At 39.4% G+C, this 17,256-nt stretch overlaps 1 protein-coding gene across 4 annotated transcripts in view; it reads left to right on the top strand.

Moving 5' to 3' along the window:
- Positions 1-17,256, top strand: part of LOC149153483 (uncharacterized protein At3g49140-like) — a 297,229-nt gene that overhangs the window by 239,126 nt on the left and 40,847 nt on the right. For 2 of the 4 annotated variants that reach the window (XR_016262519.1, XM_089439338.1), the window contains exon 10: positions 16,561-16,713. Coding sequence is in view for 2 of the 4 variants with exons in the window: in XM_089439338.1 (XP_089295464.1) it covers positions 16,561-16,713 (153 nt within the window). In the remaining 2 variants the exon portion in view is untranslated. Of the gene's footprint in view, positions 1-16,560; positions 16,714-17,121; positions 17,200-17,256 lie in introns of those variants that run through there. The other 2 variants (XM_089439339.1, XM_089439340.1) reach the window with 2 other exon arrangements.

The raw sequence follows: 17,256 nt of genomic DNA, 5'->3' as shown, positions 1-17,256 counted from the left end.
CTTTTGATGAAGGCAGTATCAGTGTAGATTTCGTTGTCATGTTTGGGAATGCGACCATCTTCTTCTTTTAAGGGAACATCAAGAATTTTTTTTTTTTTTTTTGTGTTGTGTTTAACATGAACATACCTATTTCCTTGAACCAAGGTCGACCGAGAATTATGTCAACCTTTTTGTCAAGCATAGTTATGACACAGAATTGGGATATGTACTCATAATGATCAACTGTCACTTGTAAATCATTAATTTCATATTTTTTTCTTCCAAAATTAACTTTTCGTTCACCTATATTTGGCTCTAGAACTAATAGTTGATTTGCCAAATAAATATTGATGTAAGTATCCTCGATGCTTGGATTAATAGTGATACTAATTTCTTTCCCTTGGATACACCCTTTTAATGTAAATAATCTAAAATCTACATTTGGAATACTTTTATAGGAAAATCTTCCTTCCAACTCCCTTTTTTTCCTTATAAATTGGTACTTATAACTTAATACTTTAATGACAATAATGACTTAACCCCTTCTTCTATATTAATTGAAACTTTGAAAAACCTTTAATGGCTCAATTTTTTTTAAATATCCTTTTTAATTTTTATCCCCTTTTTATTTATAATAATACCATTGTTTTTGTACTATATAAATATTTAAGAATTTGTATCTCAAACTTCTCTCTTTTTTTTTTTAAATATCTTTTTTAATTTTTATTCTCTTTTTATTTATAATAATACCCTTGTTTTTGTACTATATAAATATTTAAGAATTTGTACTAACTTGACTTTTAATGCTTAATACTCATGGATGCCTCTTCATTTTTAATTAACTTTAAACACAAATCGGAGAGTCACGACTTTTACGATGGTGTGTTCCACTTGGTTTTGAATGGAAACCGGCCTGATACTGTTTCTGGATTCTCTTGAGTCATTAGTTTCGAAATATCCCTAAGGTCTTTTGATGAAGGCAGTATCAGTGTAGATTTCGTTGTCATGTTTGGGAATGCAACCATCTTCTTCTTTTAAGGGAACATCAAGATTTTTTTTTTTTTTTTTTGTGTTGTGTTTAACATGAACATACCTATTTCCTTGAACCAAGGTCGACCGAGAATTATGTCAACCTTTTTGTCAAGCATAGTTATGACACAGAATTGGGATATGTACTCATAATGATCAACTGTCACTTGTAAATCATTAATTTCATATTTTTTTCTTCCAAAATTAACTTTTCGTTCACCTATATTTGGCTCTAGAACTAATAGTTGATTTGCCAAATAAATATTGATGTAAGTATCCTCGATGCTTGGATTAATAGTGATACTAATTTCTTTCCCTTGGATACACCCTTTTAATGTAAATAATCTAAAATCTACATTTGGAATACTTTTATAGGAAAATCTTCCTTCCAACATTTCTAAATTAAACTCCTTTTTTTTTCCTTATAAATTGGTACTTACAACTTAATACTTTAATGACAATAATGACTTAACCCCTTCTTCTATATTAATTGAAACTTTGAAAAACCTTTAATGGCTCAATTTTTTTTAAATATCCTTTTTAATTTTTATCCCCTTTTTATTTATAATAATACCATTGTTTTTGTACTATATAAATATTTAAGAATTTGTATCTCAAACTTCTCTCTTTTTTTTTTTTAAATATCTTTTTTAATTTTTATTCCCTTTTTATTTATAATAATACCCTTGTTTTTGTACTATATAAATATTTAAGAATTTGTACTAACTTGACTTTTAATGCTTAATACTCATGGATGCCTCTTCATTTTTAATTAACTTTAAACACAAATCGGAGAGTCACGACTTTTACGATGGTGTGTTCCACTTGGTTTTGAATGGAAACCGGCCTAGGTATTGTAAATGTGTGTTCCTATGCTCAACCAATTGTGGAGGTCGATACTCCAATGCTTAAGCGATGTAGGGTTGTAACCAATACGAACTGTACAGATGTCGTTCTGTATGATGCAATCCTATATGGCGGCTGGTTAATTAATTATTTAGATTGAGATTATGCATATCGGTTGATGTTAAGGTACAAGCATTGTTCGAAGTATGGATTGGTGCGCAATTCGTATGAACAATTTATGGATAGTGTGACTTTTAGTTATGTTCTAGTAGTGGCGATTTGCAAATGGTAATAATCAATTCCTCCTCTTGTGAGAAAGAAGCAGGGTTACAAGAACTTACAACATTGTGGTCGGGGGCTTAAGAATGGAGGCGATCAACGGAACAGGCACTCAGCGTGGGGTAGTGGGGGAAATGGTGTATTGGCAGTTGCGGAAGATGATGACAGTAGTTGCGCAGAAGCGAGTCCGCGGTGGTTGCAACAGTATGGTAGCTTGCAGGTGATCTGATCAACAACAGGAGCAATGAACGAAGGAAATGGCAAATCTTGTGAATGGTTACCTGTGTCGGAGAACTGTCGGAACTGCAACAGTCACTTTGTCTAGCGGTTGGGTTGCCTGTCATGTGCTCTCTCTTTCTTTGTTTTTTGAAAGGGTTGTAGGCGGAATGATACGATGTTGGCGGTGTGTGGCTTGGATGGCGACGACCGAGGCGGGGAGGTTGCGTTGATTGTTATGTCGGGAATGTGACGAAGGTAAGTTTGTTTTGTTTTGTTTGTTTGTTTGTTTTTTTTTAAATATAATTTTTTTATATTGTTTTTTTATAATATATATATTTTTTTGTTTCTCTTTTTTTTTTAATATGGCTAATCGCTTGATGCTAACCTTGGAGAACCTCCAAAGGCTTCTTGTGGCTAAAATCCTGAATTCCAACGGCAATGGACGAGGGGTTGATGGCCAAAGGGCTGGTGATCAATCAACGTGGCTCTGATACCAATGTAACGAACAAAGTTTGTATACGCAACAGAGTAATCTTCAGAATACTTTGAAGACAAAGACATCCATTGTAGGGAGGTAATTGTGTATATTGATTATTATATAAAAGAATTGATATGAGATGAGATGATTACAAATGAGAATGAGGGCCTACTTATATACCTTAGGCAGGTACCCTTTCACTAACGAACATGTTTTTAGAACATGTCTCTTCAATACTAACTATTAGTTAGTTAATTATTAATTATGATTATTCTTATTTACATTATGTTTTATTATTTTTGTATAATTTTTATTCATAACAGATTCTTCAAATATGATGTCAAATCACTCAACAAAATTGTTCTCTACTTATATCATATCAGCAAGACATAGATATCCATAAGTAAGAATGCATGAAGAACATATATGGCTGAAATCTAGAAATTACAGTAGTGTTAGTGATCCGTAAACTGCCATGGATATTCCACTGGATAGTTTGTCACAACAGATCTGATAATAATATATTAAAATACTGAAATTTTACACTATTACAACTTTATTAAACTTTAATATCCGTGGATTTAACTGTAATTAGTGCATGCATACGAATATAAATTATGCAAAAAAGTACAGAATGACAAAATAAGCTCACACACACACATAAGACACAAGATATGCTCTCTGGGAAACCCTTTCGGGAGAAAACCCAGCTAGAAGGTGAGGCCGCTTTGCTCTCTTTCTTTGTTTGGAAATATGGCTGCAGGTACAAAGAAGTAATGCTTGTGGCCCGTGGGTTGCTACAGGGCATAAATCCTCTTTGTGTGCTCTACCTCCTATCTGTCTTGGCTATTTTTGCTCAAACTATGTAACAAAATTCTCTCGAAAGAATGGAATGCCTCTTCCTCCGAGTGGCCTAGTTATAACACAACCCAATAGCCTCCTAATGGTTAATTTTGACTACTTCAACTCTTAACTAGAGTTGCAATATAGGCTCTTCTAGAGTCTTTTACATCAAAAACATGTGGCTAGCCTTTTTTCCATGAATAATGGGGGCTGACGCGACATCCTCCCAAACTATAGGTGTGAAATTAGGAAGGTCAACTTCTGAGTGGTATAACTTTTGCATATGGACTTTGATTGATGCGTTTATTGCATCGTTGGAAAGGTCTATGTGTGCACAATAGCATGAAAAGGTGCGCGGGAAAGCGGAAAAGTTTTACCTCCAAAAAATGTCATTTGATGCCTCAAAACGCTCCCAAAAGGTTTCAGATCTTGTTTTGCCAAACTGGGTCCCGCTGGTAAAAACGGTCCCGTGAGTTGATTCTTCCACTTTTTCCACTTTAAATGCATCGAGATGGATGACAAACAATATAATGATCCAATTCGGATCACACCTCCCCATTTTGGGAGGCTTTTGGTCCCCAAAATCTTTTACTGAATGAGGTGAGGAAATCCACCCCCCGGCACCTTCTCTCTAGTGTACCATTTAGCTTTGCCTGGAAGTTGTCCCTTCAATCCAATCTGCTAAAGGTCATGCTGCCACTGTCTTGTAGTTCTGGACCTCTTCTGTAAAACTGTATCTTCTGTCAACTCTGCCTGAGCATCTGTTGCCAAATCCTCTACAGAAGGTAGGACTTGTTCCTCTTCCTGATCAAGCACGGAAGGCTCATAGAGTTTCAAATTTTCTACATTCACAACTGACTAAATGCGCATGTATGGTGGTAAACTGAGTTGATAGGCATTATCACCCACCTTTTCCAGTATCTCAAAGGGACCATATCTGAGAGCTTTGATTTTCTTACTAGGCCCTTGCAGCTTCTCCTTGTTCAACTGTAGCCATACTCTGTCTCCCACCTTGAATGATTTCTCTGTTCTGCACTGTTTATGCCTGGCGTTATACTTCTCCTGTGACTTCTGTAGTGTTTCTTTTACCTGTAGATAGATCTGCCTAATCTTCTCTATAAATTTTTCAGCCCTCAAGGCATATCCTATAAGATCTTCCGTCATTCCTTGCTGCCCATATGCAATATCCAAAGGTGAAGGTGGCAAATATCCAAAACAAGTCTCAAATGGGGACTTTCCTGTAGAAGTGTGGACTTCTCTGTTATAAGAATGTTGTATATATACTAGATTTTCATCCCAGGTTTTCAGATGCTTCTGGTTGTATCCCCTCAAAGGTTGAACCAAAGTCCTATTGACTACTTCTGTTTGCTCATCTGTCTGTGGATGGAATGCTCTAGATCTCTTCAACTTTGTGTCCATATTCTCCCACAATGTAGTCCAAAATGCAATGAGAAATCTTGTGCCCTTGTCTGAAATGATGCTCCTTGGTATCCCAAAGTGCACCTAGACTTGTCCAAAGAACAAGTTTGTTGTTTCTTGTCCACTGATGGTCTTTTTACAGGGCATCAGAACACACATCTTGTTGATCATGTCAACTACCATGAACAGGTAGTCATGTCCCTTCCTGGTTGTTGGTAGACCTCCCGCAAAGTCCATGGAAATGCTTTCCCAAGGACGAGTAGGTACATGTAAGGGGTGATAAAGACTTTGTTTCCTGTTGCTAGGCTTTTTGGTACAACAAAGTAGGCATCCTCTTATGAACCTCTACTTGCTCTTATATCTTGGGCCAATACACAAACCTATGCAAGTTAGCCACGATCTTCCCTACACCAAAGTGCCCTGCAACCTTAGAGGTGTGAGCCTCTCTAATCAACAGCAAACGCTCACTTTTAGGAACACATAGCTTATCAAGATTGTAGAGTAACCCATCTTGGATATGGTAGTCAACAGTGTTGTCGCTATCGTGCACATGACTCTGAATATGCAACTGCTAATACACCTCCTTGAAGTCCTCATCTTCTGAATATGCCTCTCTATATGCATCATGGGTGAATGACTCCATGTGCATAAGAGTCCCCAAAGCTGTAATCTTTGATGTGGGTGGCCTTGAAAGCATATCACCCAACTTGTTTGTCCTGCCGTTCTTATACTTGATCACCAAATGAAATTGCTATAAAAACCCCATCCACTTGTAATGCCTGGTCTACTGTAGCTTACTTTGGGCTTGCAAGTACTATAAAAGTTGGTGATTTGTGTGGATTACTGCCTCATTTCCCATCAGATAATGCTTCTACTTCTTCACATCTTGCACCATGGCATAAAGCTACTTATCATAAATAGGGTAGTTAAGAACTGCCCCATGAAATACTTAAGAATAGTAGCAAACAGTCCTTCCTCCTTGCAGCAAGACAACTCCCATAGCATACCCACTCACATCTATCTCCACTTCAAAGGGCTGCTGCAAGTTTGGTAATGCCAGAACTGGTGCTTGACTGATCTTCTTCTTTAGCTCCTCGAAAGCCTTCTGCTGACCTTTTCCCCACTGGAAACTCTTGCCACTTGTTGTTATGGCATGGAGCGGTGCTGCTACCACTAAAAATGAGGCTATGAATTTCCTCAGGTACTGTGCTGCCCCAATGAAACTCCTGACCTCAGAAACATTAGTAGGCACTGACCATTTCATGATGGCCTCTATCTTGGAAGGATCTATCTTCAGCTCTCCTCCACCGATCACATACCCTAGATACACCAAGGACTGTTGCGCAAACTCCAACTTCTTGAGATTTGCTAGCAGCTGGTGCTTCTTTAATGTTTCCAATGCCTACGTCAAATGTGACATATGCTCCTCCCAGGTAGCACTATATACCAGTATATCATCCAAATAGACAATAACAAATGAATCTATAAAAGAGCGCAATACATCATTCATTAATCTCATAAATGTAGCTGGTGCATTACATAGGCCAAATGGCATAACTAACCACTCATACAAACCTTGCCTGGTTTTGAAGGCGGTCTTCCATGTATCTTCTTCTTTGACTCGAACCTGGTGATATCTAGACTTCAAGTCCAACTTGGTGAAGTATTTTGCTTGCTGCAATTGATCCAACAAATCATATATCTTGGGCAAGGGGTATCTGTTCTTGAGCGTGATTTTGTTCAACACCCTGTAATCAATACACATCTGCCAAGTCCCATCCTTCTTTGGCACAATGATGATGGGTGATCGACATGGTGATGTACTCAGTCGAATGACACCCTATTCCAACAGCTACTGCAACTGTTTCTTCACCTCACTTGCTTCTATAACAGACTGCCTGTACAACCCAATATTTCGCAATGGGGAGTCTGGCAATAGATGGATCTCGTGCTCCACTTCTCTTTTAGGTGGTAACCCTTTAGGTTCTCAAAACACATCCTTGTATGCTTGTAACAACTCCTCCAATTGTTGTTTATGTTTCTTAGTACACCCCTTCAGGGATGCCTTGCCTCTTATTGACTCCTCTACAGACTGACTTTCTCTTAAAAACAATAACACATACTTCTTACTAGAACTGATCAATTTCTTGGCTTGGTTGGCACTTACTAGTGAAATTTTCGACTTGCCTTTGTGCACGTTGATGATGAACGATTTTCCATCCTTGATAAGTCGGTACTATTTAGCTCTACTCATGAATATTGCATCACACATGTACATGTATGGACTCTGAAACACGACTCCACATACATCAAGGGGAATCACATCCAGATCCACTTCATAAAAAAAATCAGCATTGATAGCAAATCTAATTTTACACTGTTTTGTTGCCTTCAGCTCCGCATCCTTATTTACCCATCCCAATGGATATGGGTTTGGATGATCACGAATTTCCAACCCCAACTTCTTGACCAGCTCTGCTGTAATGATATTCGCCAACGATCCCGAGTTAAACAAAGCATCAATCTTTGTCTTCTTGACTTGTATCTTTATATGGAAGGGTTTGGTCATTTCTTTTTCTTCCTGTTGCTGAAGGCTACTTAGATTCACCTTCTTCTGCACTGATGATCTTCTCATCCATGTCTGAGCTGCTTTCAACTTGGTTTCTCGAATAAGTGGCCATGAGATTCTTCTTCTTACTATCTTTCTTCTAGTTCTTTCGATTTAGCTCTGGATGCAACTTCCTACACTTCTCCTCGGCATGGCCATCAATGTTGCAGTGGTTACTAGGATCTTTGCACTGGTGTGTTGTGGTTGTCGTCTTTTTATCTTTTCCCCCTTTTTGCTTCTTCTTCCCCTTCTGAGAAGCTTCCTGATGCTACTTTTGCTTCGATCCTCTTGATTGTGCTCTTTTCAGGCCTATGTTTCCAAGTAATGTGCCTCTACACAAGCCTCATCCACCAATTTGGGCTTGAACAATATCACTTGCTCATGCAGATTGTTGGACACCTAATCCTAAAGGGTTAGTGTGGAAGCCGAAAAGACTAAGCAGTCCAAGAGACCTTGGGATCTGAAACCCAAGAGTCACAACATTGTATTATAAATGTACATCTCCTGTTAATAAAAAAATGTATTCACTGATTTATCTTTCATATCTGTCTTGCTGTCCATGTGAGTTTAACATGGTATCGGAGCCAGTACGTTCATAACCTTCTCAATATTGTGTGAGCCACTTGTTTTTGTGGCTTGTGTAAACCAACGCTTCTATGTTTTAATGAGTTTTTATGGTCCATCTCTGCAAATCAGTTGGAAGTCGTTGAACTGCGCCCTGCGCTTCTGTTGTGCTGTCATCCTGACATTGAAACGCTTGAGCGCTGTCCTATTCCTAAACGTTCCCCTGAGCGCTGTCATAACCTGAGCGCTGCCCTGACATATTCATTTGAATGCGCTCTGACTCCAAAACCGTTTCATATCCTCTGCACTCCCTGGGCTGTGCATATTCCTTTCCTGCGTGCTGTCTGCACTGTCCATGAGCGTTTCATGATAATTACCCTGCTCCACGCTGCTCAATTTTCCATATAAAACGTTGCGCTGCTGATGGTGTCAGCTCCCTGAAGCCGACTCCAAAACCGTTCTGGTTGAGTGAAATTGTTTTGTGGGCTAGTGCGTTTCATTTTAAGTCCGTAACTGACCTACTTTCATAACTCATCGAGTGCGTCTTTTCTTTGACTCCGTAGTTTTAATATCTGAAGCACTTCGTGCCTCTGAGAAGAATAGCAGTCCGGTGCAGTCGGTGGTCTGCGATCATGCTGCAGTAGAAGATGCCATTGTGGAAATTTGCGTTTCATCCTTTTCTCTGCCGTTTTAATATTTTCTGTCCGTTTTATCTTTAATTCAGCTGAGGAATAGCAGTCCGGTGCAGTGGGTGAAGAAGTTGGTATTGTGGAAATTTGCGTTTCATCCTTGTCTCTGCAGTTTTAAGATTTTCTGTCCGCTTTATCTTTAACTCAGCTGGTTTATGCGTTTGGAGGTTTATGTCTGCGGAAGCGCGAGAGAAAAGAAAGACGGAAGGGCGAGGGAGAAGATTCTGATGGCCATCCTCGATGAATAGTTCAACAATGATCGGAATTGATGAATAGTTTAAGAACGATCAGAGTTGCGGGCAGTTTATGTTTGAAGTTCATGTTGTGATAATGAAATGCTTTTCACATTTAGGAGTTGATGTTTTATAATCTGCATGAAGTGATAATGGTCCTTGCATCAGTATCAATTAAAAAGATGCTAAAATCTGTGGGAAGTTGCTGTAGAACGATTGGTTGAGCGCTGGAAACGCAGGCACAAATAAAATTGGCAGAATTTCGCCTTGATTCGGCCAAATTCCTCTGCAATACAGCGTACAATGTTCGCCTGTATGAGTTGAGCTCTATAAGGTTTGTTTATGGAATTTGGAACGTAATCTGGTAAGTACTCATGCGCGGCTTCGAACCTGGTTGTTGGTGTTTCAGTGCGTGATTGGCACATATGTAAAGCGTTGATGCGCGGCTTCATATGAGATACATTAAATCGATTTTATGCAGATATAGCGCGAGAGCGCACCTGTCTTCATTAACCTCTTGGCTCATCTCTGTATTAATAGTTTGATGTCCGTCGTGTGCTTTCAATGACAGTTTGCTGCTGATATACATCAGAGTTGCCTGAAGCGGAAGCGTGGGTGGTCCTCGCTACTCTGATGGCCGTTTGTGGTGACTTATCAAAAGGAGGTCACGAGTTCGATAGACCGCATGAAAAGGAGAAATGAGAAGCCGTTAACTTCTCCGTATTGCTCATTCCATTGCCGCTGTTCGAGAATACTTCGAGCATCTGAAGAGACACCAGAACGTTAATGTGAGAATGCCTCTGTCCGCCTGCTTTGGAACGGTGGTTTGAAAAGTCGTTTGGAAGGCTCTTCCCTTTTTGTGGCTTGGCTGTAAACTAGAGCACTGGGCTGAGGATGAGTTGAGCGGGTTTTGGTATGCGTTTTTAATGAATTGATGCTATGATGATTCGGTGCAGCGTTTTCATGTGATATATATATATATATATATGCGCTCTGTTATATGCTCAACATATATGCGCTCTGTTATATGCTCAACATATATGCGCTCATTAATTTCTGTGTTAACCTGGCCTGTGTCAACACATATATGCTCTAATACATAGTACAGTGATAGCAGTGCTCACATATTACAGTGGCAGTCATTTACATTCTGCTTGCACCTGCTTGACTAAATGTTCATCTGCATTATGGCCGAGAAATCTCATGGGTTGTGCAAGAGGCCATCTAGGACTGGTATTTGTGCTGTATCGCCTATGATAGATAGCAAATGGTGAAATATATAACTCGTTTTGAAGATCTAGATAAAACTGCCCCAGGATATCGGACCGTAGCATGCCCTTGTAAACTAAAGTTTGATTTGATAGAGAACAAAATTGAGCAGCATATCACTGTACCTGTGTTTGAAATCTCAATGAGTATAGACTATTGGAAGTGATGTTTGGTGATGTACCTCTGCTATAGAGGGTCTCAAACTTTCTCATCTCATTGGATGTGTGGCTACGAGTATATTGAAGACACCCCATATTTATTTCTCTATCTTGGAGCTGAATACGTTGCATATATTGTCACTGTGGTGTTTCCTCTGTAATGAAGGAGCTTCTGTGATCTTATAACAATTATCTACAGCCACTGTTCTTCCTAACATTTGTTGGTATATTCTACTTCAGATCTCTGTTATTATTAGAGTTGATATATCAGAGGTATATGTAATCCATTCCTGTAGTTGAAGTTTGAATTTCAAAGAAGGAAGAAGTCATTTAGTTGTGCATCCATACAAAGCGTATCTTGGTATACCTGACCATTTTAAGGGTGAAACATATCTATTGTATCTGTGTTGGAAGGAATTTGAGCCTCTCATTCTTGCTGGACACAAATCTGTTTGTGATTGGCTAAATTCTTAGCTGGATTGTTGAGTGTTCATTTCTTTGTTGAGACAATGGCTAGATTTGATGATGTATTAGAGTTGCTGAATACACTAATACACTCCACTATTGGTGGGAAGGTAAATGTTAGCAAAGACACTCTTTGTGACATTCAGACATGCGTGCATGATGCACAAGAAAAGATTGATTTTTTGCAACTAGAATCTCAGTTCCAGCAAGATGAGCTTCAACAGATTTGTCATTCCAAATTGTTTTCTGCTCAAAACAATATGTTGTTCAAGGTTAAAACAGCAAGTGGTGAAATTAGTAAGATTGAAGTTGAATCAGATCCAGAATCCAATAAAGCAGCAGTTGTATATGCAGATGCAGAAACTCAGTCTGCACTTCCCAAGCCCATCATCAGACCTTGGGAACAGCTTGTCCACAACAAGCACAGAACTGGTCTTGGATATGACAAGGACTTGTCCTTTCATATTCCAGACTATGCCAAGCCCATTCAGTTTCAGAGTGTTGGATTCATTGATGACAGTTCACCTGCTTCTTATGACAGTTCAGTTTCAGCTGTTCCACATTCTGCCCCTCTTCCACAGCAACAGCAACAACAACAACAACAGATCGTGAAATGCCAACACTGTGACCGAGTTGGCCATTTGAAAGATCACTGTTTTGATCTTCATCCATGTAAGCACTGTCATAAAACCAACCATTCTTCACACAGATGCTTCAGAAACAAACGTCCTGCAAGAACAAAGATTCATCTTGGATGGATCGCTTCTTGGCAATGGGCATCAACAGCCAAGAAGATATTCCAAACACATGTCAAAACTTGTTCCAGAATATTGAACAGTCTTGCAGTTGAGTTTTCTCCATCTTCTCACCTTGTATCTGACAGGGGGGGAAATGATGGTCATCTACAAGCTTCAAAGTCACATCAAGCGAGCCTGAGCCACAACCTGCCACACCAGTTTCAGAGTTGTAGCCAGAGACAAAGATGCCCCTGAACATGCCTTCAGTTGGCAATCTGGGACACTTCCTCTAGCAGAAGACTTCAGCTTCTTGCCAGTTTTGGAAGCATTCCAGGAATTGTAGAGTTGTTGGTCATCCTTAAACCATCACAGATTAAGAACACTTCCTCTAGCAGAAGACTCCAGCTTCTCGCCAGTTTTGGAAGAGTTCCAGGAATTGCATTAAGCATTCCAGAGTTTGTTGGTCATCCTTAAACCATCACAGATTGAGAACACTTCCTCTAGCAGAAAACTTCAGTTTCTTGCCAGTTTTGGAAGAGTTCCGGGAACTGCACTAAGCGTTCCAGTGTTGGTGGTCATCCTTAAACCACCGCCCTTTATACCAACATTTCATAGAGCACATTCAGCCTAGTGCTGCCATGCATTTTTTGCACATTTTGTATTACAGCTCTCTTCTTGGACTCATACATAACCCTTCGGATTAAGGGGGGGAATGTTGGACACCTAATCCTAAAGGGTTAGTGTGGAAGCCGAAAAGACTAAGCAGTCCAAGAGACCTTGGGATCTGAAACCCAAGAGTCACAACATTGTATTATAAATGTACATCTCCTGTTAATAAAAAAATGTATTCACTGATTTATCTTTCATATCTGTCTTGCTGTCCATGTGAGTTTAACACAGATGACGGTGGAGACCCCCCAAATACTTGAGGAGTACATTTGGGTTCTTTGGAGAGATACCCAACATTGTAGTCATCTTTCTGAATTCTGTGGTGTACTCCTACACGCTTTGGCCCGACTTTTGCTTGAAGTAATGCCATCGGATCCACTGGTCCTCCACGTACCCAATGGGATAAAACCGTGACTTAATGAGGGTTTTGAAATCCTCCCACTTAGTCACTGGAGGTTCTCCCTCCAACCTCAGGGTTTCTGTGTGGCTCTCCCACCAAGTCAGTGCATGGCCCTCTAATTCCTACCACACAAATAGGATCTTTTGCCCTTCCTCGATCCGATGGACACTGAATAAACTTCTAGTTGATGCAACCAGTGGTTCAGCTTCAGAGCGTCGATCTTGTCATGGTACGACTTGATACTGATTTTTGCTTCCGCTTTAAACATGGATTGATTCACGACACTTGAATTGGGTTGATCTTTTTTGGGTTCTTTCTTCGGCTAGTTCTCTGTGTCTTCTCGATTTCCTGATCCCCCTTCTGATTTGTCCTCTGAATTCGAACCCCCATCTTCTCCAAATATACCCAACTTATTGTTTAGGGCCGCCATGAGGAGGTTTACATTACCGTTTATATCCGTGACTTGTTGTTTTAGCCGCGAAAACCTCACCTCTACAAGATCACGAGGTTTGTTTACAGATTCGTCGGCCATGATTAGGGTTTTACGATTTTCAGCCCTGCCGATCTGGATTCTTGCAATCTCTACAAAATACCCAAAGAAACCTGCTCTGATGCCAAATTATTTGTAAACTATTGTGGATATTCCATTGGATAGTTCGTCACAACAGATCTGATAATAATATATTAGAAAATTGAAATTTTATACTATTACAGTTTTATTAAAGTTTAAGATATGTGGATTTAACTGTAATTAGTGCATGCATGCGAATATAAATTATGCAGAAAAGTAGAAAATGACAAAATAAGCTCACACACACAAAGACAAGATATGCTCTCTTGGAAACCCTTTTGGGAGAAAACCCAACTGGAAGGTGAGGTCGCTTCGCTCTCTCTCTGTTTGGAAATATCATTGCAGGTGCAAAGAAGTAATGCTTGTGGCCTGTGGGCTGCTACATTTCACAGATCCTCTCTGTGTGCTCTGCCTCCTGTCTCTCCTGGCTATTTTTGCTTAGCTATGGAACAAAATGCTCTCAAAAGAATGAAATGCCTCTTCCTCCTACTGACCCAGTTACAACACAACCCGATAGCCTACTAGTGGTTAATTTTGACTACTTCAACTCTTAACTAGTGTTACAATATGACTCTTCTAGAGTCTTTTATATCAAAAACACGTGGCTAGCCCTTTTTCCATGAATAATGGGGGCTGACGCGACATCCTCCCAAACTATAGGTGTGAAATTAGGAAGGTCAACTTCTGAGTGGCATAACTTTTGCATATGGACTTTGATTGATGCGTTTCTTGCGCCGTTGGAAAGGTCTCTGTGTGCACAATAGCATGAAAAGGTGCGCGGAAAGGAGAAAAAGTTTTACTCCAAAAAACATCATTTGATGCCTCAAAATGCTCCCAAAAGGTTTCAGACCCTGTTTTGCCAAACTAGGTCCTGTCGGTGAAAACAGTCCCATGTGCTGAATCCTCCACTTTTTCCACTTTAATTGCATTGAGATGGATGAAAAACAATATAATGATCCAATTTGGATCACCTCCTCATTTTGGGAGGCTTTTGGTCCCCAAAATCTTTTACTGAATGAGGTGAGGGAATCCCCCCCCCCTTGCCCACCTTCTTTCTGGTGTACCATTTAGCTTTTCTTGGAAGTCGTCCCTTCAACCCAATCTGCTAAAGGTCATGCTGCCACTGTCTTGTAGTTCTAGACCTCTTCTGCAAAACTATATCTTCTGTCAACTCTGCTTGAGCATCTAGTGCCAAATCCTCTACAAAAGGTAGGACTTGTTGCTCTTCCTGATCTAGCATAGAAGGCTCATAGAGTTTCAAATTTTCTACATTCACAACTGAGTAAATGCACATGTATGGTGGTAAACTGAGTCGATAGGCATTATCATCCACCTTTTCCAGTATCTCAAAGGGACCATATCTGAGAGCCTTGATTTTCTTACCAGGGCCCTGCAGCCTCTCCTTGTTCAACTATAGCCATACTCTGTCTCCCACATTGAATGATTTCTCTATTCTGTGCTGATTAGCGTGCTTCTTGCGTAGTTGGAAAGGTCTCTGTGTGTAGAATAGCATGAAAAGGTGTGCGCTATAGTGGCAAAGTTTTACCCCCAAAAAATGTTGTTTGAAAACACTCTCGAAAAGTTTCAGACCCTGTTTTGCCAAACTGGGCCCCGCTGGTAAAAACGATCCCATGAGCTGATTCCTCCACTTTTTCCACTCCAAATGCATCAAGATGGATGACAAACAATATAATGATCCAATTCGAATCAGTTGGACAACTGAAAACTTCATTAACAACATAAGATGAAGTTTGATCATACCATATCCGTATCACCGGGCTAGATCAATCCACTAGCTCTCCAAAACTCAGACCAGGCAAAACAAAGAGAGCCACTAGCACAACCAAGGAGCTTCATTATGCATAAATCACTCAAATAAGTCCTCCAAGGGATGATGTCCTCTTCTCTTCTTCATCAAGTAGACCTAAGGGTTCTATCACAAAACCTTGATCTCAAACCGTCAAGGGATAAACCCTAGCCCTAGTCTTCAAAATGCTCCACGAAGACCATGACACGTTGTGACAATAAGCTCATGTATAATTTCACTCTTTATATATATATATATATATATATATATAATTTATTACAAGAGATATGTGAATTAGATAATAACAATAATATAGATGTGTGTGTGTGTGTGTGTTATATTTATACTTGTCAAATTTTAATCATGAATTTTATCTAATGTATTTTGCTTGGTGAATTTTTTCCGAATTTCAAGATTGTTGAACTTGAACATGAACATGAACCAGGTGACTTAGAATACAGCCTAGGCATCCCTGAGCCTACTCCAAGCCACCATCTATGGATCCAAGCTACCCCACGCCATCTTGGGCTTGATGCCCTCCTTCAAAATGCACAAATCTCCTCCTCCTAAGTAGGGCATTTGTCCAAGCAAGTGGAGCTCTCCCTGTGGCCACTGGCAACAATGAAGGATGTCCACCAAGCTGTCAAGAAAACTCCAACATTCCAGGGAAGAATGCCAAGCAAGACCCCAATTGAGGTCAAGCAGACATGGGCAAGATATGTCCATTATGCTAATCCATCATGGACCATCTCCTATGCGCTAATCCATCGTGGACCATTTGGAGGTTGAACATACGCCATGTACTCCAAATCTTATGAAGCACCCCCAAACATGGTGTAAAACACTTTCAGAGTAATCCAAAAACTAACAAATATCAGGAAGCAGTGTAGAAAGCAGTATATGTTCATCATAGTATCAGACCAATCAACAGTTTTGTCTTCTTTTACAAATTGGAGGCTTCATCCGCTCTTTCAGCCGTAACAAGATGCTTCTATTTGTGTGTTTTTGGAACCACTTGGCTGCACTGCTTTTGAATCAAACATTAAAGTGTTAGCTGTTTTCTAAATTATAGGCTTGCATTTGGAAATATGCCTAATAGAGGACAGTTTTGTATTCTACAGGAAGGGAAAGGGCAACTTAACACAATGTCCATTTTGTTCAAAAAGCTTCATTGTTAAAGAAGACTATTTTTGAAGCCAAGATTCTAGTCTGTTTATATCAAGCATTTAGTATTGAAAAGCTCATACTCCCACGCATTAATGTTTTGTGGATTCTCATAGGTTGTGGTCCTTTTGCAGTCAATTGTCAGCCTGGAAGATTTTCAACATGCAGAGCCAGATATTCTTGTATATTCTGCTACAGAAATTATAGATCGTGTAGATAATGGTGGGGGGAAAACAAAACGTGCTCTTAGATCTCTTTTGTGGAAGAGGAAAGGCCTTCATGTTGAGGTATACTATACATTTCTTGAATTATCATTTTTAATTTGTTGGGACCTCTTAAGTTGAGACAGAATAAAATAGCTTCTTGTTAATAATCTTTTAGTGTAATACCCTTTCTATAGATGACTTAGTTGTACCAATGGAAATGTGGTACATTGTACAGACCAGTATGAATTAGATGTTTAATGTCTATGGCTATTAATCAAAATGGAAAAAATGTAAAATATAATATATAAAAAATTACTAAGCATTAATTAAGATGCACACGCACACCCCAGGGTAGATCCATCTTAACTCTGGTTCTTTAAAGGACCAAGGAATTTGCACTTTGATTTCTTTTTGATCTTTCTAGGTGGTTATTATATTCGGAGTTCGGATGGATCTAGGCTGGTATAATCAAAATGAGGTTATGTTGAGGGGCTGGACAAGATATTGGTTAACAGACTGAGAGCAAGGGCACTTATGTAAGCTTTTGTCATGTTGTTGATGTGCTATAAGACCATTAATTATTTGATGCGTAGATAGTGATATTTTTATTGAGATCCATTGGAT

This window comes from Pinus tabuliformis, chromosome 9, assembly GCF_031772625.1.
Source record: "Pinus tabuliformis cultivar Carrire ecotype Pingquan chromosome 9, CPIR1, whole genome shotgun sequence".
NCBI classification, from domain to species: domain Eukaryota; kingdom Viridiplantae; phylum Streptophyta; class Pinopsida; order Pinales; family Pinaceae; genus Pinus; species Pinus tabuliformis.
The sequence above is the reverse complement of the archived record's forward strand: the minus strand, read 5'-3'. Positions and strand labels throughout refer to the sequence as shown.